This window comes from Tachysurus vachellii, chromosome 14, assembly GCF_030014155.1.
Source record: "Tachysurus vachellii isolate PV-2020 chromosome 14, HZAU_Pvac_v1, whole genome shotgun sequence".
In the NCBI taxonomy this organism is placed as follows: domain Eukaryota; kingdom Metazoa; phylum Chordata; class Actinopteri; order Siluriformes; family Bagridae; genus Tachysurus; species Tachysurus vachellii.
Window position 1 is genome coordinate 23,212,825 of NC_083473.1, and position 25,506 is coordinate 23,238,330.

A 25,506-nucleotide genomic window follows, 5' to 3' on the forward strand; every position below is an offset into this window, starting at 1 on the left:
ATTTCTAATGAATTGGATGGTGAGTGCTTATTAAATTCTTCTAGGAATTATTCTATCTTAAATAAAGTACAGTGAACTTTGTGCTGCTGCCACTTAAATGTTCCTATTAAAGTGGCCATCTGTACGAGACCCAGAAGTATTCAATTAAATCTCTGCTTTGTGTTTTTTTTTTTTCTCAAATATTATTGCGTTCCCATCTTGCACACAAGTGGTTAGAGCCAGTAAAATACTTTATTACTTGTATTCATGACTTAAGCATATCTGTTCATTTGTGAGCGTAATGCAAAACATAAGACACGAGTTGAATGTTAAATAAATGCTGTGTGGGAAACAAGAACCACTGTTAAGTCTTACAGTGTAATATTTTAGTATATTTTTCAGTATTAGGTCACCAGAATTTTGCTTTTTTTTTGGTTATTTGATGATATATTGATGTCTGGAAAACCTCTGGCATTTTATATTTGAGGTGAATGAAGCCCTTAAAGGTGGGGTCTCCGTTGTTTGAAAGCCAATGTTGACATTTGAAATCACCAAAACAAACACGCCCCTAAACCAAATGGGTCCCACCCCTGTATCGATAGCTCCGCCCCACACATACATACGTAACCCAGACAACTACTGGAAAGAAATGTGTCTTTATCATAGCTGAAGGGAAGAACAATACGATTGCAGATAAACAAGCAAAAATGACACACAAGCATAATCATGTAAAGGACAAAGGCATATATTAGTTCTGTGTAACAAAGCAAAACCAACGTTACTCACCTATCGAGAAGGAAAAAAGCACCTCGGCGTCCCATCGCAGGCCTTCCTGCTCCTTCAGTTCTCTCCAGCGCTGGAAAGCTGATCCTATATTAACACGTCCTACTTCTTACCTTATCGTAAGTCTTTCTTCACTTTCTTTCTTGTTTTTATCCTCCATGTCAATGTTAAAATCGCTTTCTGCTAATGTCACACATGCGCACTGAACACTCTCTCCGCCCATATTGACAAGACACGCCCCTTTCTGCTCATTGGCTACACGTTAGTTTTGTTTTTGTTTTGTTTGTGGCCCAACGCAGTTTTCTGAACCATTTCTCAAACAACGGAGACCCCACCTTTAAATCTGTTTGGGCTTAGAAAAAAAAAAAATAATATCTTTACCTATGGAATCATTCTGAATAATGTTTACTATGTTTTCCTTTATTTGTATTATTTCTCCGTGAGATTTGTATATACAGTTTACGATGATGTTATATTATAGATATAGTTGTGTTCATTCCTCATATATCTGAATATTCACTTATCTTGTTTAAAATTTGAATTATTTTTATTGTAGTTTTATTTTAAGACCAGTTCGTTATTTCTCATTTTAAAACATTTCATATGATAAAAGATTGTAATAAACGGTCTTCACTTAAGAATGTGTTTTAGTTTCAAATGAATATTTACAAGGACCTTTCATATGCTTTTATCGCCAAGCTCACGTTTCACTGATCTGTATACGATGGACGATTTAAAAAAAAAAAAAAAGAAAACAAGGACACAGCAAAAAAATAAAGAATGAAAGATGTATTTTTCATTAGTTTGTTTTAATAGAAAAGAAGCATGTGTACATGTTACCTTGAAATAACAAGGATCTAACTGCATTGCATTCGGTGACATTCTTTTTTTTTTTTAAAAAAACTAATTAACAAAAGTGAAACTGCTGCAAATCATTTGTCAACTACTGCTAATTGTCGACTATCGTAGTACTTTTTTTCTTTGTCAAAAAAAATTCAGGGATATAAAAATATCTGCTTTCAATCATAACAGTTATTTTACAATATATACACACACACATTTGCACTGTTAAATATTCACTCATTTATATATGGTACTTTATAAATATAATCTTTCAATATGTCAATGACCAAGTGACCAGTTATTTAATAAACATAGCATTTTTTTTAATACATGGAATATTACTGAATTGCAAGACGATGACTTTTCAAGAATGTGTCATGTGACTTGTTCATCGAAAATACTGCGGAAATGTTTTGAGCTAAGGTCAGTGCTGACTTCTGAATGCAGGCAGATAAAATGCAGGCGCTAAAACTATTGTATTGCGACGTACTGGTGACTATTTTTGATTCTACGCAGTCTATGAAATGATACAGTTTTTCCCCTTGTGCCCTCGCTTCTTTTTGGAATTTGTCCTTGTGCCGTAAGGTATGGATACTTGATTGGGAAGTTTGTCAGCATAATACTGGTATCTAGGCTGCCTGGGTTGTGGAATAGGTTGACCCAAGAAGAAACCTTCCTCCTCGGATTCAGAGGAAGATGATGAGCAAGTAGAGCACCAGTCGTCGTCGTCTCCGTAAAGACGACAGAACTTTTCGGCAGCCTGGTTCTGCAAGCCGTAATCAGAGTTCGCATGGGCGTTGGAGTGCTGAACATACTGAGGTGTAGGTACAGGACCACGCTGGAGATAGTCCTCTCTGTAGCACATACGCGCTTGCTCTTTGGGTACTATGTGCAGTGCGTTGTCAGACCGAGACTTCCGGCTCCTTCGTCTGCGGTTACGGTGATGCCGGCGGTGTCGCTCGTCCTGTTCTTCGAAATGGTACACCCTTCTCCGAGTGCGTTCGCTCATCGGAGGCTGTCGTACCTCTACGTCTTCGTAGTGTCCGTTGTCCACAACGTCATCAGAGAACTTGACCTGGTGAGGCCTTGTCTGAGATCTGGACCTCCGCAAAACTGGAGTAATGGGTCGTTCCTCTGGAAGGGGCATCACCTCTTCTGGTTCTTCCTCTACTACTTCTACGTGCTCCAGCTCAGACGTAAGACTTTTGAGGGAGTTGGCGCTCCTGTGCAGCATTGAAGAGTTGAGAGTTCCCATGTTGCTTGTTTTGTCACAATCCTGCTTCTCCAGATTTGTGAAGTTTTGTAACAAAAAGGGTACATGTTTCTCTTTAAAATCCACTTCCACTGAGGCACCTGCAATAAAAGAGATCAAATCTCAGTGAGAATCATGTTTTGTTCGTGAACTGTATTTTCCCAAACATGTATCACCTTTCTCTAGTTTTTTATTTGTTGATGTACTCACCTGTGATATTAGATAGCGCTAGAGAGTCCATGGAGTCTCGGACACTCTGTTCCTGCTGTTTAAGTCCATCCGTGATGCATTCCAGTGAGTCATTATACCACTGCTTTTCATCATGCTTGAAGTTGGCACCATGTTCCAGATCAAGCTCCTGGATTTTCCTGCTGCTAGCAGGTCCGGGATGACTGCCATATGCGGAGTCTCCCAGCCCATCTTGGGAATGTGTCCAGTACATGTCTGTCTTGTACCTTTTACTGCCCAGACTGCTGTTGCCACCACTGCCTGAAATCTTTGACTCCACCTTCTGTTTGATTTCAGAGTCAGTCACCCAAGGATCATTTGGTCTGTTGTCTTCTTGTTGCTGGAAGATTCCATGCTCTCCAAACTTGAGAATTAGTTGAGTCATATAGTCTTCATGCTCAGCCCATTCTTCATGGTCCTCGGGTACTTCCTGTTCCTCTCTGGTCCTCCAAAAATGCTCGTCTGATAAGTTCAAACGGGACAGCTTGTTTGACAAAGTGTCTTCTGCGTTGCCAGAGAAACCAGGGAACTTGTAGTTTCCAGCAGGCGAGAAGAGCAGAGACTGGCGGCATTGGTCTGCAGAACGACTGCTCTTTCCTGTTCTGACACTGCGACGGGATTCACGAGACCTGCCAGACTGAAAGGCAGAATCTGACGAGTCTGAGGCATGGACATCCTCCCCCAGACTACAAGATTTGGAACAATAGATGCGGCCTTGTCTCGGCAGGAAGGGGCAACCAAGCAAGGATGTTTTGCACTGGGCACAGCTGAAGCACTCATCTGTAGCATGCCAATGGAGACCATCATATGTCATCTGAGCATGGTCAACCCCTAAATAAAAAGAACCAGAATTAAGATGACGTGGGTAGATATTTACCACAACAGTAGTAAAGGTGTAGAAAATTGGAATCGTTAGGTGGTTGGGTGATGATAATCATGCAACCGTGAGTTTGGTGATTTATCCATTTTGTTTGGCAATTGTAAAATATAATTTAGAAATGAATCACACTAACAAGGGTGTCACTTTAATTTTCCTTTTTCAGCAATTAAGCAATCGATCTAATCACTACCTAATCGACCTGTTTTTAAAATTCACAGTTCATGCAGAGTAATTTGGACTTGTATAAGACAGGAAGAGCTCTGATTTAATTATGCAGTCATGGGCATATTGCCAGCTAAAATGATGTAATCTATTATTCATGGAAAAGTGTTTGTTTGAGTAGTAGATCATGGTTATTAAATATGAGTCAGCATTGTAAAACTTTGTGTGAAAACACTCACATTACTGCAGCCCAAAAGAAAAGATGGCACTTTGACTTACCAATGTGTTCTCCACAGGCCTCACAGTATTCAGCGTACAGAGACTCGAAGCACCCACAACAGTAGGGTCTACCATCTTTCATGATGTACCTCTGACCACCCAAAATGGTTTCACATTCAAAGCAGGAAAAGTGCTTCATGTGCCAGTGACGGCCTTCTGCCTCCGTGCACTCGTCATCGAAGATAATCTGACAATATATAGAGTTTCATTTTATTTTTGAAAGCTGAAAATATCCAGATCTGGAAGTTCATAATGAAAAATGACCTCAAGTTTCCTACATTTAAAATATAGTGTGAGAATTTGAAGGCTAGCGCTTACCTCATCACAGGCTGAACAGCGAGGCTTCAGCAATTCAGCATGATGTCTTCCACAATGAATCTTCCCATCATGATAGAAATAAATGAGATCCACCAGAAGCTCGTTACATGTTGAGCATGCGAAACACGCCGGATGCCAACACAATCCAGGTCCTGCTCTTGAGGCGAACACTGCCATCTCTCCTCCACCAACGTTCTCCCCACACTGAAGTTCAAATAAAAAAGGTCAGTTACTTTTGTGTTACTGAACTGCTTCAATAAATAATCATAATTGTGACTGAAAACTTACATGTTCACAGATCGCGTGAAGCATGGCCCTAGGCAGTAACTTTAGAGTTCCCCGTCCCAATGCCTCCTTTTTTCTCTGCACACTGAACATGTGTAGCTCCTTCTTTTCTTCCTCACCAAGGGACTGGCAATAACGTACCTAAGACAGGATTTCATATTTGTGGTTAATGTCTGTGGTCCAGTTCTCCAGATAAAGCATTCAGCAACCTCTGCTTCTTCTGTTGGGCGTTAGCTATCAGTGATTTTGTTTAATGAGATGGAGGGAAATGTTCAGAGAAATGAGGCTTGTGCTCGAGCCAGACATCTGCATCAAACCTGAGACAAAGAAGGCAATGCGATAGTACTTCAGAGCAATAATTGTGGTACACACACCGTGCATCAGGGAAGCGTCCTTACACACTCTGGCCTCTGCTAGTAAACCACAGCAATGTGAGGAATCTCTGTGCCACATGTTGTGTCGAGTCCCCCAGCAACATCATAAAATCACCAGCTCAAATGTCTCATTGTACCCACACCCACAGACGAACAAGGAAACAAAGATGTCCTCTGTAATGGCAACGAGGAATCCAGTGAACAAGACAAGGTATGAAAACGCATGAGGTTAACCAGCACCCACACTGGTTCATCCTTAACAAGCAATTGGAGTGGGGTCTGAAATGTGATGCACAAGCAGATTTTCATTCAACAATGGGTGAAACAATAGAGGCTTTATTTTAGCTCTGTTTCTTTGGGTCTCGCTGGAGGTGGTGGTGCCCTTGTGGGTTATGGCTTCAAACCAGAGAAGCAAAGCTGGAGGTTTCCTTGCTCTAGAGATGGCTTGTTGACTTAGGCCTGGTATCTGGGGACTAGAATCCTAACATCCTTCCTTTGATCATAGCTATTACTGCCTTGAGCAAGGCACTTAACCCCAAACTGCTATAGGGCTCCTGCTTCAAAGTAACTCTGTGTACCCGATTCTAGCTTAGCTTTTGAATAGCAATATAGAAGTGTGAAATAGACTTAGCCAGCTGTACTGTATCTATTTTCTACAGGTCTTAACCTGAACAAGTTTTCTAGAAATTCATGATATGTATTTGGAGAATGCACAGCAGACAGGGTGGCAACAAAATCTAGACAAACACTGCCTTTGCTCTTGCACTGATGTGTTACCTTCAGCAATAAAAAAAAATGAAGCTACCAACTCTTGAGCTAATACTAATAATATATTATATACTCTTATTGACCATAATACTCCATAGTACCATAGTACCTTTTATTCCAGTTTATCTTACCTCATTGTCATGGGGAGGCAGTTGATACAAGAGCTGTTTGATGCGGTATTTCTCTCCTGGGCTGTTAACATAGGGAACCTTATCCTCTGGCAAACAGGAGAAGTACAGCTGGACCTGCAAAGCCGACAGGGAGAGTTGAAATTACAAATGAACAATGATCTCAGACAAAGCTTTTGGAAGTAATTACACCAACATGAACCCTGTTTTTTTGGAGGCTGGTAGCAAATGCTAATAACCGTAACCTGATACAAGATGATACTGTTATGTCAGCTGTCTTTCATCATAGTAGATCGGCTTTCTTTCTCGATAACTTTAGTACACTTTAGTTTTACTAAGAATGCGTATTATTACATCAATAAAGCTCAGTTTTACCTAAAAGGTTTTCTTCATCAGCTCTGTAAATGTGACTCAACGTCTATCATAACATTAACCGCTAACTAGCTGGCTGAACTGATTTTATAAGATGCTTGTGTTACTGAAATATTATTCGGTCAGGCTGTCCTGCTCCAAAGGTGATCAAACTTGTCCTGGAATGACACATTTCACCAGCCTGGACATGCTTAACCTCACTGACTGGAAATGACTGAAGAGCACACCTGCAATTGAGCAGGTGCGTATGTATGTGCACTGGTGCTTCAATCGAATAGTCAGTGGATGACAGGAGTGTGAAATGTCATGTCAGAATTAAGGTATATTCAGAGCCTTATGCTCATCCAGGTGATAAAAACCTGTCCTGGACGGATTCTAACACCTCCAGAGTCTTTTGTATTATTGAACACTAATGTACTCATTTCACTTGAAGACATTTCAGCAGCTTTATGCCTTCATTGTGTGGATTAAAGCTGGACTGAGATATCTTCTAGGCTACAGCAAGTCTCCATGGAACATTGCATTAATGTATTACATTTCATTAGATTAAATATAATCTCAGAACGTTATGTGAATTAAACAAACGAAATCTTATCTCGCTGTTTGATTTGCTGTATTGTGTCTGAATAAACATCCTCTATACTTTCTCTCTCTCTCTCTCTCACACACACACACACAGTGCATGTCTGTATCATATTAAATAAACACCTCCAAGCTATAACTTCGGAATATATAAATGCGCACTGTTATCACTCTTGACAAACGACAATCTAACATCTCCTATCAGCACCTGAAGGACAACTGGAATTTACACCAGATTTCGTAACCTCCATTACATATCCATTATATCATGTCTATGAACAGAAGGGCCTGCCACTTATCTTTGATAAATTTATTACTGCTACTGACTTGCTGTGAAGGGTCTATACGACTATTTTTCATTCTGTGCGAGCCAAAGATGCTTTCTTTACTGTTTTTTCCCCTCTAGCTGGTGACCTCGGTAAGGGGCATCGGTTTATGAGTGCTGGTCGTAACATTCAGCAGATAAAGAGGATTGGGCTTGTCTCCTCCTGCTTAAGCAGCATCCTGCTGTTATTCAGGCTGCTATTTAAACCTGACAATGAGCAGTAACGTAAATCATGCTCATTTCATGCTAATATTACCACCCACTCCTCTCCCTTGGGCAACTAGCTAACAGTGTTTTTTTGAGTATCTGTGTACTTCCCAGCAATGATCACCTATAATGTTTTGGGGTAATTTACGGAACGGCAGCTGTAAAGACATTACAGTTGTTCTTTGCATTTAACACAAAGGCAGTGTTTGGATTTTAGGCTTATATTGCTTTAGACCCTGTTCTCGCCCCTCACCCTTGATTGCAGTCATATGTGCTTCTCAGACGAGTAGGGGGATTAGAAAGCCTGTGAGATAACTATTAAGGCCTTCACTGTTGACTTGGAAAAGCGCCACATCATCACATTTTCAGTCACGAGAAGCCTGCCTTTGCAGACAGGCCAGTACAGAAAACAGCCGTTGCCCTGAGTGTTCCTCATACTGTTCGCTTAGCTGGCAGTTAGTGTCGATTGCTTTAGGCCATTGTCTGCCAGCTTGCCGTAATGACTTGCAGACTTTCCATGAAACAGTTTGTAAATAAAAAACAGCATATCCTGTTTCCAAGTGCCTGTGGGGTGATGCCTACAAAATGCTCCGCTTCCCTAACAAATGAGTTGGCTGATCTAATTAGAATGAATTAGAACAAGCTTGCGCACCCGATCGAGTGATTAATCTTCCTTTTGTATATAACTCAGGATCGCTTGAAGAGTCTCGCACTCTCTAATGTCTGTTCATCTGGACGTCTAACCCGTCGACAGGACACGCGGATGAGACGTTTACTCCCCCCACCCACCCACCCCCGCATCTTTTATCTGTACTGCCAGTTATTCCATCCATCTGTTCGATCAGGCTTTCATCAGCTCTGTAGGTGTTGTTTTGTTTTTACCGGAGATGAGTGTGGATGTGCACAGACAGTAAGAGCATTCAACAAAGGGCTCACCTGTTCCGGTCGTAGTCCAGGTGGAACCCAGGCATACTCCTCCAAAGCACACCCTGAATCATCATCTGAGGTAGAGCTTCTCTGAAATCCGAACGTGAGCTTCCCGACCTTTTGATCCATGTCCAGATGCTTCCCGCTCCTGTGGAAACCACTAGGATTCTCCAGGTTCATCATGCAAACCTCCTAGAGATTAAAAAAAGGCATTTTGTTATTTACGAAACTATATCCCGAGTCTGAGTCTGACTACAGTCGGTGAAGCTAAAGTGCTCATTACTTGACACACATTATGCTGATTTTGGCTTTCACAGCAGCTATGATTCATAGTTTTACTTTAATGGAGAAAACAGGCCAGTTTTCTGCTTTTGACGTTTAGCGTAACTGCAGATAGGACCGTGCAGCATTAGGAGCACTTGTGTGGTCGCGTGTACTCTATAGTCGTTCACTACTGCAGGAGGCAAATACTGACTTTGTACACGTTATTTACATTTTATGACTCTACTTGACCGTGAACATTCTGTATGATTTCCTCTGTTAAATGTTTTTTTTTTTTTTAAAAAGTGGAATAAAATCAGGAATCCAAGAAGAAAACATGAAATCAAGAAGAAAACAGCCAGCGTAGCCACGTACATCCTCTTTGTTTGATAGAAGTCTACCACTACAATTAGTAGGATTCTAGACAATTGTCTAATTATTATGTCATCTTTCTTTTTTAACTGCTGATTTTTTTAATGTAAACTTCGGGTGGGATGTGATAACCTAGTGGTTAAGGTGTTGGGCTACCAATTTGAAGGTTGTGAGTTCGATTCCTACGTCCACCAAGCTGCCGCTGCTGGGCCCCTGGGCAAGGCCCTTAAACCTCAAATGCTCAGTTGTATAAAAAACTGATTGAACAGTCAGCCATTCTTAAAAAACTTTTCTTAAACATTCTTAACATTTTTATTGTATAGAAATTTATTCCGCACATTTTGTCATGAGGTGTTAAAATTAAAAAAAAAATTAAAAAAAGACTTTGTTTAAATGACTTTTCCAGACATGTCCATTGATCATAAATAGTTGTGTAGTTCTGTGACTTCAGTCAGCTCCAGTCACCACTTTAGCACCCCTCCTCCTCCTCCTCCTCCTCCTCTTCACTCCCTGCTGTGGTTAAGTGGACAGCTGAGAAAGCCAGGCACATCTGATTGCACCCTTTGAAGTGGCATGATAGTTTGAGCCAACATGCTGCATATTCATGACTGTTCAGACTATCTGACTTGCTACTATTCACACACCGAACAAAGATTAACGTATCCACTGTATGAAGTGCCACTTGTACTGCATTGTGTTGGTTGGCGCTCTGAATGCTCTCACAGAGAGCGAGTCGCAGTTAGTCATTCATTGCGACGATTGGCTTAGCCCAGGCTTAGGCAGACAAGTCTAAGCCATTCACTCGGCAACAGCAGTGAGCTGCACAAGGCTGTTGTAATTATGAACAATAAAATAAATAGAAAAATAGAAGCTTATTATTAGCCTGTTATATTGGTCAGATTACCAGATTTTTGGATTTGTTTGTTTGTTTTTCGTTTTTTTTTTTTTTTTGGTTAATCTAAGATTTTTTTTTGCATTTTCAAATGTTTATCTCTTCATTAACTTGTTAACCTGCAAGACAAGATCCTTTAGTCCCACCCAAAAAAAAAAAAAAACCCATAAAAAATCTTCCCATTCCTTCAGATATTTAACCCTTTCAACTCCCGGCTTGTTATTCTGTTATTCACCTTAAAGCACATTATTCAGTAACTACTATTAATCATTCAGTAACCGCACTGAAACCACCAGGAAAGGTATGTAGTTACAAGACTTGAGAATTTGAGACGGACCCACGGACACGTGTAGAGGAGTTTAAGGGGTTAAAACTAACCTTAAATAAGTTGGAAAGCAAAAGGAATCCGACTTTTACAACCTCGAGTCGTTCCCCTGTGTTGAAATTCTATTTGAATTCATTTACCTGTTGCATAATGTGTCGACACACTTTAGGCTGAACGTCATACTTCAAATCATTTTACTTCATCTAATGAAATTTTATTTCATCAGCATTTGCACTCCAAATTTCCTGGATTTCAGGATAACGAACTCTGCCCTGTTTCATGGACCACCAGGTGGTAGAAAGCCTGTTTTTTTTCATGCATGTGAACATGTGTGGCCCTTTCCAAATGTATTATTCTTCTAGCAGTGAGTGTTTAACATCCATTTCTTTTGTAAAAAAAAAAAAAAAAAAAAAAAAAAACCTTGTTAACATGGCTTTGGGAGGCCAAGATGCATATCTTTTAGATCCACCCACGGAGATTCTGAATCCCTCAGCTAGAGGCTATGCACAGGGGGTCTGAGGGGGTAAACTACCACACACACACACACACACACACACACACACACACTCATACAGATGGAGACTGCCGTCAATGTTAAGTATTAACATTTGTGAAATCTCATGTAAACAGATATCAGCTGTAAAAGCAACGCGATACAGGAATCACTAATGTGTATCTGGAAGCGTTAAGGTCGATCCTAACAAATGAAAATTTCCTGACTCACTAATAGCCATGTCTATCTGAAGTTTAGTTAGGTATCTGTGTTGAGTTAATGTGGTTATCTTAAAAAAAAATCACACTAAAAAGAATTTTCCCCCATTACTTCAAGGAAAAAAGACATAGTCATGTTCCTATGTGTGGTTATTATGGATTACTTCACACCCCAAACTGATCAACTAAACTAAAGGTTTTTTTTTTGCACAGGTGACTTTTTAAAATCCAAGAAACTCTATATTCCTTCCAAACCTCGGTTGATTTGGAACAGTGCAAAATGCTGTCAGCTCTGGGAACCTAGCTAAGGCTCTAATGTCAAGAACATGATCCTTGGCACCGGTTCTAAGCTCTTAAAAGTCTCTGTGTTCCACAAATGAGAGTTTCTCTCCACTACAGCAGTCAGGATTAGATCATTGAGTCAACAAGTCTATATCCTATTGTCTGTTAAGGATTAGCTATATATATATACTCCTAAAAGCAATTCTACTCACTCTTCTACAAGCACAGAAAGATCTGAAGCATACAAGAGGACTATTTGTATATGCTTGTGTATGCGACAGTAAAGACACAGAAATAATTTGCGTAATTTCGTACTTCTTGAACCGTAAACAGTCCGTGTCCTTTTCGCCGTCCACTAGTGTTGGCTTCTATGTTACAAAAATAATTACAAATTATTGAATTGTGTGTTAAAATCTACCAGATTTTTCATCATGTAAAAGTGCTAAAATCACAGCTTAGAGTCCAAAAAAAAAAAAAAAACACCCCTTTACAGCAAAACCAACATACTATTCCATGGCCAAATGGCTGAAAGGCTTGTCATTGTAGCTAGAAAATGACCACCTGTACTCAGGCAGGCTTTCATCCTGCAGTTGACTAGAACGTGCTGGTATTTACCCACAGTTTCTCTGAGGTCAGTCACACACTTTTTTACCTCTGACACACCACACTTTATTCAGTGTCGCCAGCATTTACACAGATGCCTCTATCCCACACTTGAACTTAAGTACAGGGCAGCATTTAAACAAATGAGCAACTACCAAAACTTATTACTAGAAAGAAGAGCTTTTCCTGACAAAATCAGCTAATTATTATTTCTTATTAAGAAACAAATCGGCGTGTATATATATACGACATACTTTTTATCGTGTTTGTCTAATCTTACCTTTTTAAAATACAGTTCTTGTAAACTCTCCTTCTGTCTTTTTTTTTATTGTAAACAGATCCCTGGATCACATGATGTCAGGAGTAACATTTTCCAGTCTTTTCATATCTAAAATCCAGTTGCTAGATCCTCAGGCCTCCTGTTGCATTTCCTTCCAGTAATGTCAGTCTGATCAATGTGCACATCCAGCACACAGCTGGAGATGTGAGAGAGAGCGCGTGAGCAAGCGAAAGAAGATCAGCTTAACCAGATGGTTCCTGCACTTACTGCACTCCTGTGGAGCTTCGGCTGGAAGCCACTCCCTCGTAACCCCACCTCAGCCATTCAGCTTCAGCCCCCCTCTATATATTACACTTCATATTACACCTCTATATAATACACATTAAACAATGAATATTTTCCTCAGGGGTTTCTTCTTACGTCAGAATATTCAAACATTTAACTAAAGCTTCGCTTGGTTGATCTTGCATAATCTTGCATGTGCATTAATGAGCCTGGTGTTGAAGTTGTTGCTGTTTTTAAAGGGCAACGTGGTCCTGCTTGATTCAGGAGAGAGCTTAGAATTCGGTCTATGTTCAAATTCTGTTTCATAACTATACGTTTATCCCGTAAAAAAGCTTATTACAAATTTCCATCGATGTGTGTCTTAAAGCAAACAAACAACTCAGTGGTGCTTGAAGGACAACGTCAAAGTATCTTCTCTATCCGTGACATTTCCAATGAATAGCCATTTAGCATCGGTGCATGTGATATGCAGCAGAAAGGACTTGTCTAAGAATGTATGGTCACACATCCAAAGCTACTGTACTAATGTGTCAATAACGTCCTAATTAGATCCCTGTGTCAGTAATGTCCCTTGGGACCTTAGTTGCTTCATTAACTCGTGCATTTAAACTACCAAAACTAGCCAGAGGCAGTTTCAGACAGCTTTCCTCTATAACAAAGCTGAATTGGGCCCAAGCTACAGTCGATCTTTCACTTCCCAGTCAACAATCATGTCAACAGGTCCATATCACTGTGTCTAAAGAAAAGCTCTATATGCAACCCTGTGGGAATATTTCCATATCAATCAAAGGACTAGGTTCTTATCCAGATCAACCACTTCCACAAGGAAGTTTCATGATTAAGTCGCAGTGATCTTGGAGAACTGCTGGGCTTCTTGTCGTCGATAAAAATCCTGTCGCTTAAAGTGCACTTGTCGGATTTAGTTTTTTAAACCATGCCAAATTATGATGCAACCTCCCAAAATGAGAAACCTCAAGGTTCTAACTTAAAGCATAGTTGACCTCATCATCTCTATAATTTCCTGAGGAATGTGCAAAAGTTGGAGGCCTTTCTGTTGTTTCAATAAACAAAGCTTGAAGTTGAGTCCAAGGTGCTCGCTTCCTAAACGACGGATGATGGAGGAGAATGAATTCATCCCTTCCCAGGGTGGTCTTTGTGGGTAGTCCAAACCGTTGCACTGCAAGCTAAGGCGTTTTCGCTCATGAAACCAAAGTTCCCTCTGAAGTCTGAAAAAGGTGTATGATTATACACCCTGGCTAATTCAACTGTGATGCAGGTTCATCTTTGAAGTACAGCTTCTGGTTTTGGGATGTTTAACTTCCATGAAATGACTGATAATTTTTTTATTTTTTTTTCGTGGGCAAAGCCATTGTTGCAGTCAAGGACATGGACACTTAATTCCAGCAGGACTCAACCCAAACTCCAGGCTTTTGTGTTCAGAGTGAGAAGAAGAAAGAGTTCACACTCCCTTGCATTAGCAAGTCTTTGAGAGATAAACAACCCCACATCCTGCTGTGAAGGCATTCATGAGGCTTGGCTTGGAGTGTTGAAAATGCTGAGTGACCTCTGTCTTCAGCAGACAGGCGATTGAGATCTTACTGGATTGAGAAAATATTCGATTTTATTAACAGAAAAAAAAAACAGCAATTATGGAGAATTATGAAAGGTTCCCAGTGGCCTCGAGGCCCAGATGGCTTAATGGCAGAGCTTGCAATTAAACCTAAAGCCCAGTAGTAGGGAGCACCTCTGAAACTATTAAAAGAGGTTTTACTAGGTGCAGACTCTGGCAACAGGCATGAGTTTTTCACACCTCTTTAATTACAGAGGGAACAGTTCTCTGTTACTACACCCTAATAAAAGTTTTTGTCACGTGCTATAAGTCGATGCCAGTTTTCCGATTTGACCCGAAGCATGAATCGACTTCTGCCTCGTTCTATACATGCTAATTATGCCGTAGACGCAAAGTATTCAGAAAATACGTTCCTTCTTCTTTCCTTCTTCACACTGCTGGGAAAATCCTCAAAGTACAAATAAGGTGAGTTATTTATTTATTTATTTATTTATTTTTAATTGCCTTTGCTTAAATGAATAAAATACTACAAAACGTCAAAATCTGTCCAAGTGATTTAGGTAGTGCTGCTAACACTTCTGGATTCTATTGTTAGAGTACTAGCTCTTGTTTCACAGGTCAGGGTTGACCTGAAATACTTGTGAAATATAAAAGAACACAAGTCACGCATCCCTGACCCCTAGTTGTTCCTTAGCTACATAGCGTCATAAATCTCCTGCCCCCTCTCTCTAACTCCACCCCACCCCTCCTTTTCTGCTCGCTCGTGCTCAGAATGACCCAAACAGCAGCTCACACCTGGTTTTAACTTCTTTGAACTGTAAAACAGACGCTCTGACCTAACTTGTCCCAGCTCAATACGCATCTCATAGTCGAAATACTACAGCGCAGGCTGGAACAAAACCGTGTCCTAAAGTCGCAATCTCGATCCACCCAGTTTCTCCATCTCCAAGGAATTGAAGCATAGATCTGGCTCTCAGAATAGTGCCCTATATTTGACAGTGTCCTAAATTCTACACAATGTGGGCCAACTATCACATGGTCATTTGCTTTTCACTTTGGTCAAACATTAAAATTACAAAGTTTACTCGATGTCTTACGCGGTTTCTTATGTGGACGAAAGTTCCGGATACTTGTTTAGCATGTCCTTGTTTAGTAATTGAATTCGTTGCATCTGAAAAGACTCTTCTCACCCTGTTAGGACGTGCCAGTAAAAATTGCAATGATCCTCAGACAAGGTTATGTCCCGTCAGTGTACTGCTATTTATTGCAGTTCACAGCCATTGTTTAAGTTAGTGCCTAAGTTTGTGTGCTAGCCTTCTTATAAAAGTAAGGCTGTTTCAAGACTTTAATGACCTACCACCAATGGCCATTATCAAAACACAAGCATAACAAAGGAAGAGCCATAAAGGCCAATAAAGGACCATCACCCTACTGTAACAGCCGTTTGCTCATGAGTAGAGGAGGAAAAGGTCAACTGATGGAGTGTTGCTCTGATATGGACTGTGCCACATTGGTGCTGAGTCACTCAGCGCTCCTATAACCTTCAGATAACCCCTTTAGGTCCGGTTAAGCTGTCTTGTGTTCAGATAGCATGGAAGGTTCGCGGCAATCTTACACACCGTCAACTCCTTGAAAATATGAGAATTTCCGAATTCAACTAATCTGTATTTAAGCATTGTCAAATCTGCATTAGCAAATGTCATATATTTATATTTATATACCTTTACTAAATTTACTATAGATCATACGTAGAATTTCCTTTTGTTCTAATAGTACAGTAACGTAGTTTGTAAGCGGGAGTGATTGTGTTGAATTTCATACAAATCCAAGGAATTTACGGAGATCAACTCTACTAGGTTATATGACGAGACATTGTATTTCACCCTCTGCTTGACTCTTTCTCACCTAGTTGTAAAGAGCAGAGCTCGTTGGGAACAATAAGAAGTGGACCGACACATTCCTACCCTGTTGTAAGGTAGGAAGTCCTTTTATATTGTCACTCTATACACAAAGACCATGTGGTAGTCTACACACATACGCTTGAACAAAGGGAGCGTTTAATCCAAACAGCTATATTATAGGAGATAGGAGATTTTGTGTTATAGAGTAAAGTCCTATAGTGTATTGACACTATAAAGTAGGAAAAAACCCAAATCGCTAAAACGTCAAGGTGTTTTTGACCTACTCTAACATCTGAAACATCAGTGAGGATTGTAATTAATCTGAAAAAGTGTTTCCAGTTCTCACACATCATGTGAATATCTCCCAACACTTCAGAAGGAATAATCTAATAGGCCCCACATTCGACAATACAGGTGACAACGTTTCTCAGCCCACAATCCCTCAAATCATTAACGTTCCTCAGAGAAGCGCTCCGTTACAGTTTTATATATCCGGGCTAATTGAACACATGCCTCAGTGGCACTGCACCAGGAGAAGACTCAGTAACATGTCTGCTGGGGGATTCACTGTAGACCTACCCGGCTTTAATGGGGTACAATTTAAATCATTACACTGAAATTATAAAAGGCGAAAGGTGGTTGAGTTCAACCCTAACCAAAATACTCCTGATTGCTCTCAGACGCGAGACCTCTTATAGATATTACAGATGTACAGTGAGGTTCAGAGTCTGAGTCTATTTTGCATTTGGTTCTTATTGACAAATTAGATTCCAGACAATAATTGGAGAGAAAAGTAGAACCGTTTAAATATTTACATGAATTTTACATTTTTTATTGCGCTCGGTACGTCCCGTTTTTTTTTCACGGTCCAAAACCTTCTGTTCGTGCTGTATGATTTTGCATCAAATGCATCAGTGATTCATCTCATTTGACCTCTTATTACCAAACAGTTAACATGGTCATGCAAAGGTGGGAGTAAGTCACACTTTTTTTAATATTTGTCAAGCAAGTCTCAAGTCTCAAATTAGCGACTTAAGTCTGAGTCAAGTCAAGTCGAGTCCCCCATCTCTGAGTCATTTAACTCAAGTCCGAGTCAAGTCTTGAGTCACGAACGTCAAGTCAAAGTCAAGTCGAGTCTTTTTTTAATATTTGTCAAGCAAGTCTCAAATTTGCGACTTAAGTCTGACTCGAGTAAAGTCGAGTCCCCCATCTCTGAGTCATTTAACTCAAGTCCGAGTCAAGTCTCGAGTCACGAACGTCAAGTCAAAGTCAAGTCGAGTCTTTTTTTTAATATTTGTCAAGCAAGTCTCAAGTCTCGAATTTGTGACTTAAGTCTGACTCGAGTCAAGTCATATGACTCGAGTCCCCCATCTCTGTTAATTTGACCTCTTATTATAACAAACAGTTAACATACGTTTGCTTAAATTTAAACCGTAACCTAAAAACGTTGCGAATATTAAATATTCAAGATTCAATGTTCATTTACTTTCTTTCAAAATTCTCCAACCTTCTGTTTATTATCCACTTTAAACAAAAAGAAACAAAGTTCTATGTGGTCTCCTCGCTGTATATGATTATTAGGTTCTCGGTGTGTATGTCCGCCACACGGTCGTAGATAGGGCTAGATATGACAGTCTGCTAAATAAATACACAGGAAAGTTAGATGTCTGGGGTTCTTGGTAAAGTATACAAACCCGTGTCCTGTTAAATCGTTGTCAGCGATACACTGATGGTGTTGATGGATTTGACCTGTGGCACTAAGAAGATAGGATGTTTTTTTTTTTTGTCTACGACGTCTGAGGGGCTTCTTGACCATGGCAATGGTCTAGAGTGACCTCAGTAACATCACCCAGCCAATGCTGACTCAGGGTTGCACCGTCACCCTGTAAAAAGAGTTTCATTGTCTCTTACAAGCCACATGTGGCTGTTGCCTCTCTGTCTGTCTATTGTGAGCACTAAATTGCATTTTATTCTTCCTCCAAAGGTCAACCCTATACAAACTTTTACTCCAGTTTCCTGTTGTTCTTTCCAAAGCAAATCAAACACTGCAGACTGTTGACCTGAACAGACCGAGGTTACGGTTTATGATGGAAGTCACCGATCCTTTCCATTAAACACGTTAAAACAGATTTTCTTAAAGCAGATAGAGTTTGCAACTAATTTCTTCACGTTCTCCAGACTGCCGTGGTTCTTATTCTTAGACATCACAGCCATCAGTCTTGATTGGTCACGAGCTGTTTGTTGGAATTGTGTACGGTCCTAAAAGTAAAATCAGCACAAAAATAATTAGACACATTTTTTTGATGTGGTAACAAGCAAACGTCTGTTAAATCTCAAGCACTCGAACGGCGTCGTCGGGCGTCTGTTAAAGAAAGTCAGTGAAAGCATATGAGCTGGTAGTAAATAACGGGTGTGTCCATTCACTGTGTGTAAGCTAAGTGTGTGTGTGTGTTTGTGCACGCTTGTGTGTCATCCCATGCACATCTGGTTGTCTGCCATTCCAATGTTTTCATTCACCCTCAAACAGGAAGACAGTGTGAGCATTCCAAACAAACTCAGCACTCTTTGAACCCCCATCTTGTGTGCTGGAGGCAAGACACTCGTCTTTGTCACCCCCTCCCTCTGCACCATTGTGGGCTGGAGGATGACACTAGGAGGTTTGTCCTCATCCTGCTTTAGTCAATATTGACCCACCTGTATGTTGACCCCAGATCCTACTGACGATCAAATCTGTCATAAAACTAAGTCATAAGACTGACTCAGCTCACTGACTTAGCCGCCTCTGTAAAGACTAAATCGCAGCAACTACTGTTATTAAAAATAAGTGCTTATACACACCGGCCACTTTATTAGACTTCTCAGGTTCTCGGTACACCTAGTAGGACTGTTCAAATGGGGTTTAATCCACCTGTACACCTTTATCGGTGTCAGTTTCTAATCACATGGTGTTGTTGGTTGGATATTTTTGGTTGTTGAACTGACTACAGCTGTGACAATAAGAGTACTTACATACCTACAAATAAGTGACGTGACATACGGCTAAGTACGGTGACCCCTACTCAGAATTCGTTCTCTGCATTTAACCCATCCAAAGTGCACACACACACACAGCAGTGAACACACACACACCGTGAACACACACACGGAGCAGTGGGCAGCCATTTATGCTGCGGCGCCCAGGGAGCTGTTGGGGGGTTCGGTGCCTTGCTCAAGGGCACCTCAGTCGTGGCCGGCCCGAGACTCGAACCCACAATCTTCGGGTTACGAGTCAGACTCTCAAACCATTAGGCCACGACTTCCCCCTAATCGGATCAGTATCGGATGTCAGTATTTATCTGATACAACATACGCCGAGCTCTTAAACCAGATTAAGACTTATTGGATATTAATCCAATCCTCGTGTTACGGTGTTGTTTGGAAACCCTAGATGCACCGTCGCACCGTTTGCACGTCACTACCACAAATAAAATGTTATGAGCAGTGCAGTGGTGCGTGATCCTCAATGGAGTGGAGCTGACAAACATCTGTATATAGAAACTGATGATCTACAGTAGAAGCCTTTATTATCGCCACATATACATTACAGCACAGTGGAATACTTTTCTTCACATACCCCAACTGAGGAGGTTGGGGTCAGAGTGCAGGGGCAGCTATGATACAGCACTCCTGGAGCAGGGAGGGTTGAGGGACTCAAGCTGAGGCTCAAGGGCCCAGCAGTGGCAGCTTGGCTGTGTTGGGCCTTGAACTCCCGATCCTCTGATCAACAACCCAGAGCCACCACTGCCCTAATATACATCACTGCCCTAGTACTGTATATGTACTGGTTGTTAAATTTCCACCATCTGATTATTCAGTACCCATTCAGAAGCACAAGTAAGCAGGATTCAGCTGATGATTAAATCCCACAGGATGCCTAGACCCTCCGAATTCTGTTCAAATATTCGAAAGATGACAGCTTTTGCTCATATGTTTCTAATAATAATAATAATAATAATCACCCGTCAGTCCATTCTGTGAAGTGTCACATCGGTCTCATGGCATGGCATGTAGATCTGACATTCCACTCCTAATGCAAGTAATCTGCATTAGCTGGATGACAAATAGGTCCTTATTAGTGGTCAGGAACATGAGCATGTGCTCTTCACATAACTTTATGTGATTACAAAGAACAACTGAGCTGCTGTTTTCCCAGATGGTACCACAGATAGTCTACGTCTGGCTTCCTTCACTGTCTGTTACTGAAATCCTTTCTTTATTTATATATATACAGAATGGAAAACATGTAGGATTACGGTGTATTTTTGTTTGGATGCCGAATATAAATACGACTGTTCGTAAGTCCTGACCTTAAACCATCTAATCTGTTCTAGCATGATTACCAGGAATAAGCTAATTAACAGAGTACAGAGTAACGGTCATAAGTACTATGTCATAAGCCAACAAAGCAAAATCTACAAACGCTAAAGCTCCAAAGCTAAATCTCTTTAATCTCCAAAGCAGCGTTGATTAAAACCACTTTCAGCTGAAGCCTTCATTAGAGTCAGCAATTAGAAAGTGTAAGATGATAAAAAATGACATTAAAAGTAGGAGTGTTGTGTTTCTGTTCCATGATTCAGTTCTAATTCACTTCAGCTTACGGGTCCGTAACGCTTCTTGGTACCGATGGGGCAGCGGCGGTGATCGGAGTGTTGATTATTCATCCTAATGCTCTTTAATGTGTACAAATGAACTCACACAAGTAGTAAAACACTGCGGCTGATTAACATCTGAACTTTCATCTAATATAGAATATAAGAAGAGATTGTATTTAAGATATTTATTTGTATAAGGAGTCGAGATCAGTTCTAGTGTTTTTACACAGAACCACACAGCTTGTTTTGGGGGTGTGTGTGTGTTGTATGTGTGTGTTGTATGTGTGTGTTGTGTGTGTTGTGTCTGTTGTGTGTGTGCTGTGTCTGTTGTGTGTATGTGTTGTTTGTGTTGTGTGTGTGTGTTGAGTGTATGTGTTGTGTGTGTGTTGTGTTGTATGTGTGTGTGTTGTATGTGTGTGTGTGTGTGTTGTCTGTTGTGTCTAGTGTTTCTACACAGAACCACACAGCTTGTTTTGGGGTGTGTGTGTGTGTTGTATGTGTGTGTATTGTGTCTGATGTGTGTGTGTGTGTGTGTTGTGTCTGTTGTGTGTGTGTTGTGTCTGTTGTGTGTATGTGTTGTTTGTGTTGTGTGTGTGTTGTGTATGTGTTGTGTGTCTTGTGTGTGTGTTGTGTGTGTGTGTTGTATGTGTGTGTGTGTTGTCTGTTGTGTGTGTGTTGTATGTGTGTATGTGTGTTGTATCTGTTGTGTGTATATGTTGTTTGTGTTGTGTGTGTGTGTGTGTTGTGTCTGTTGTGTGTATGTGTTGTGTATGTGTCGTGTGTGTGTTGTGTGTATGTGTTGTGTGTGTGTCTGTAGTGTGTATGTGTTGTGTATGTGTTGTGTGTGTATTGTGTCTGTTGTGTGTATGTGTTGTTTGTGTGTGTTGTGTGTATGTGTTGTGTGTGTGTTGTGTATGTGTGTGTTGTGTCTGTAGTGTGTACGTGTTGTGTGTGTTTTGTGTGTGTGTGTGTTGTGTGTGTGTGTGTGTTGCTCCAACATGACATAACTACCCATGGCTTTAGGAGAAAGTACCAGTCATGAGTACTAACATACAACTCTACATATACACTTTTAAACTCGACCTAAACGTCTGTTGGTTAATGTTACGATGTGGATGTCAGGTTTATATCTTATAGAGGAAACTAGTAACTTGTGGAAATGTGTTTCTGCCCTGCAGAATGACAAATTAGCCTTCGGTACAAATACAAAGCAATCAGAGTGCAAATTTCACCAGATGATATGTAAAACAAAGCTGCTGCTTAATCCTGTGACGTGACCACATAAATCTATCTAGTGCTGGTTTATAACCAGCAGAACAGCAGCTACACTCATTCCTCTCCACTTGTTTCTCTTTATCTACCCATCCTGAGGCATCTAGAGATGTTCCAGCTCCAGTTGTGTTCTGTGTCATGAACATTTCAGACCTTCAGTGAGAAGAGACCAACCCTGTGAGGATCCTGAGACATCTAGAGATGTTCCAGCTCCAGTTGGATTCCTCTTTATGAAGATTTCAGACATTCGAAGAGAAGATACCAACTCCATGTGGTCTCTGAGGACAACAACCTCCTCATTAATACACAATTATCAGACTGTATCTGACTGTAGAAAGGACATTATTCATAATAACACTCTCTGGTGTTTATAACAGTTTATAATCACACCCTCCAGTATCACCCAAATGAGGATGAGGTTCACTTTTGAGTCTGGTTCCTCTCGATTATTGTCTAATATTAATCTTTCACATTATATTTCCTTTTAATGATCGGATTCTCTTCAGTCTCACTTATAATTCGATCTAGATAAAGGCATCTGAAAAATAAATGGCTTAGAAACACAGACTAGAATCTTTCATTTCAGCGAATGTTTGTTTTTTCTTCCAGGTTGACCGACCACACTGATAGCTTCTATCTGATCCAAGAGCAATTCACATGGCACTAAGCGGCCACATACACGTAGACCACCGTCGACTCAACAAGCCACATATTCTAGTGCAACCAGAGGGGCAGAAACCTGCTTTTCTGGAGCCTTTCCCCCACAGCCTGTCTGCAACAGGAAGGTCTAGTCACTGCTTCTTGTCTCAGCTATGAAAGACAGTGTTATTCCGAGTGCCACGAGTTTATTCAGCCACTTTTCTTCTCCCCTTTCCTCTCTTTTCTCCCCTAGATGGACCCTATGAAAGAGTGCCAGAGGGTCTGGGTTTGGAGCACACGAGTAGGCAAACGGTGATTAATTTGAGCTCGAACAAACGCCCCTCTGTATATATTTTGCGCCAGCCCAGGCATTAAATCAACAGAGAGACGTACACACGTTGGCACTGGGGATTAACTGTCGGCTCCTATGGCACGTATGTAGGCGCACCGTGTTCCGTCCGTTTACACTGAAACGTAGACATGTGCCTGTTATCTCGCTCCAATCAGCACCGAGTGAAACACGTTTATATTAATGTCCTCCTGTGTGAGGGTCTCGAGCTGTAATGGTAAAGCACTCATATGGAGTCAGAGACTTCATGGAGTCTCTCCTGCCATTTGGCAAAGACACAAGGAGCCAGTCAGAGAGAGAGAGAGAGAGAGAGAGAGAGCGAGAGCGAGCGACAGTGAGAGAGAGTGTGTGTGTGTGTGTGTGTGTGTGTGTGTGTGTGTGTGTGTGTGTGTGTGTTTATTTATTAAGCTCGGTAGATTTTAACAGCAAAAATAAATATTAAACAAATAAAATATGCCTAGACATTTGACTTTGCTTGACCAGCATCTGGAGCTTTGTAGCAAATTACAAATTTTTATTTCTTTGATAGGGATAAAGTGTCACATTCTATTCATAAAGAAGCACGTTTAGTTTGCATTTAATAACCTTTATTTATTATTAAGTTTATTATTAATAATAATAATAATAATAACAACAACAACAACAACCATTTTGTACATTTCTACCCAGTTCAGCACCAGAGGCTTTACTTTGCCCAAGGTAAGTTTCTCCATTGCCAAATATTATTGCATTCAGCGTGCAAGTAATACCCGATATAACCACCAGAGGGCACTGCAGTGTTTCTACAAGTTCTGTAAGTAAAATGCATTTAAATTTTGGTATTAATTTTTTTTTAAGGAAAGAGTATTATTTATAGCCAGTTAACATCAAAGAGACTTTTTAAAACCATTTTTATTAAAGTTTAGGAATACATTAGTTACTGACTGTTGAGGTGTATTTTGTCAACAATACTGTAATATGCAGTTTAAATGTCTGCCATGTGCACAGTCTGAGACTGCACATTCTCAGAAAAAAAGGTATAAAACTTTATTATTTTTCCTTTAATCAGTGGTATTTTTTGTAGCATTAATGTAAATTCTTTACAGTGCATAACCGGGCTTCAGAGCTGACTTCTGTATTTGTACTCTAAACGTTAGTTAACGGTATAACACAGTCACCTTCCCAGGTAAGAGACATCATCCCACAGACAAGGACAAGGACAATTTTGTATCTATATTTAAGATTAGTACAGCTTGGTGACTTTATTAATGTTGTACAAACTATAAAGTGGTCCAGCAAAGTAACTAAAGTGATGAATCATATCTTACTGACATGTCTTACATAACATCATGACTATTTACTTGGTGCAATGTGATTAAACCTGCGCTCAAAGCGTCATACGTCACGCTCGTTAACATTTTTTTTTTTTTTTTAGATGAGAAGACACAGATAAGGCTGAGGCTAAGCTTTAAAATGTCTAATGGTTACGGCACCCTGTGAAAAGCAGTTGGCACCAAAGTGACAGGCAACAGCTGAGCCTCAGGCACAAGGCCACTGTATGCTCGGCTTTTTTTCAACACGCGCTCCTTTAACGACTTGCCTACACACGCAAGAAATCTCCCACCACGCCAAACACGCTGGCTAGACGATCCGCAGACACGTCTTAATTATTTAGTTCAAAGTAGACTTTGATAACAGGCAAAAGTTAAAGGTAAGTGTTACTGCTGTGACGATTAATTATAGTATCCGATTAGGTCTATAATACTGAGTACTCACCTCACGCGCGCATGAAAAGTAAGACCAGATCAGGACAACACAACACAACACAACACAGCACAACACACTCACGTGCGTGTCCCGGTGTAATATACACTAGTCCGCCTTTCTGTTCACATGCATTCAAAATGATGCCAAGTTAAAAGAGACTTACGTGAAAGTTTAGCCACGGACACACTAACGCTCCCGAGCCCAATAGTCCTTTATCTGAGGTCGCAGTTGTGCTTGAGTGTCATTGGTGTTAAACCGTCCCTCACACGTGAATCAGAGCGCCACGTCCGGACAAATGCACATAGTCCTGTGAAGAGCCCCTGGCAGCATGTCCGAGCCTCAGCTACAAACTAATACAAACTGTATATCAATGAATCCTCTTGATACGAAGTCGTGCTACTAACCGGGTGCTCCCTCTGCAGCAGAGTGTGTACTTCTCTGTCCTGAATCAGGAACACAGAGAAAATGACATGAGCTCTGCTGCTCTGAGCCTATTGGTTTAGATTCACCCTCCTCCCTTCAGAGAGAATCACATTCTTGGCTGTCTGGACTAGAGCAAGCCTGAAGTGATAGACTCAGAGCAGCATAACCTTCATTATATCCTTATAACATCAACTAGAAGTGTTAAATGTAAATGTTAATGTCATTTCAAATATATTTGCACTCAAGGGGAAAAAAACACACACACATACCTG

General features: G+C 40.6%; 1 protein-coding gene across 2 annotated transcripts; it reads right to left on the bottom strand.

Annotated features, from left to right (window-relative positions):
• Positions 1-1,552: 1,552 nt before the first annotated feature.
• prickle1a (prickle homolog 1a) lies at positions 1,553-25,245 on the bottom strand. Of its 2 annotated transcripts, none has more exons than XM_060887090.1 (8): positions 24,975-25,245; positions 8,702-8,884; positions 6,283-6,396; positions 5,013-5,150; positions 4,725-4,928; positions 4,407-4,593; positions 3,068-3,916; positions 1,553-2,958 (listed from the first exon to the last, which is right to left on the bottom strand). In XM_060887090.1, exons 2-8 carry the CDS (start codon positions 8,873-8,875, stop codon positions 2,123-2,125), a joined length of 2,502 nt encoding a protein of 833 aa, XP_060743073.1. In that variant the 5' UTR covers positions 8,876-8,884; positions 24,975-25,245; the 3' UTR covers positions 1,553-2,122. The 2 variants fall into 2 exon arrangements, with proteins under 2 accessions (XP_060743073.1, XP_060743074.1); XM_060887091.1 differs by lacking the exon at positions 24,975-25,245 and adding an exon at positions 12,419-12,558.
• Positions 25,246-25,506: the final 261 nt, after the last annotated feature.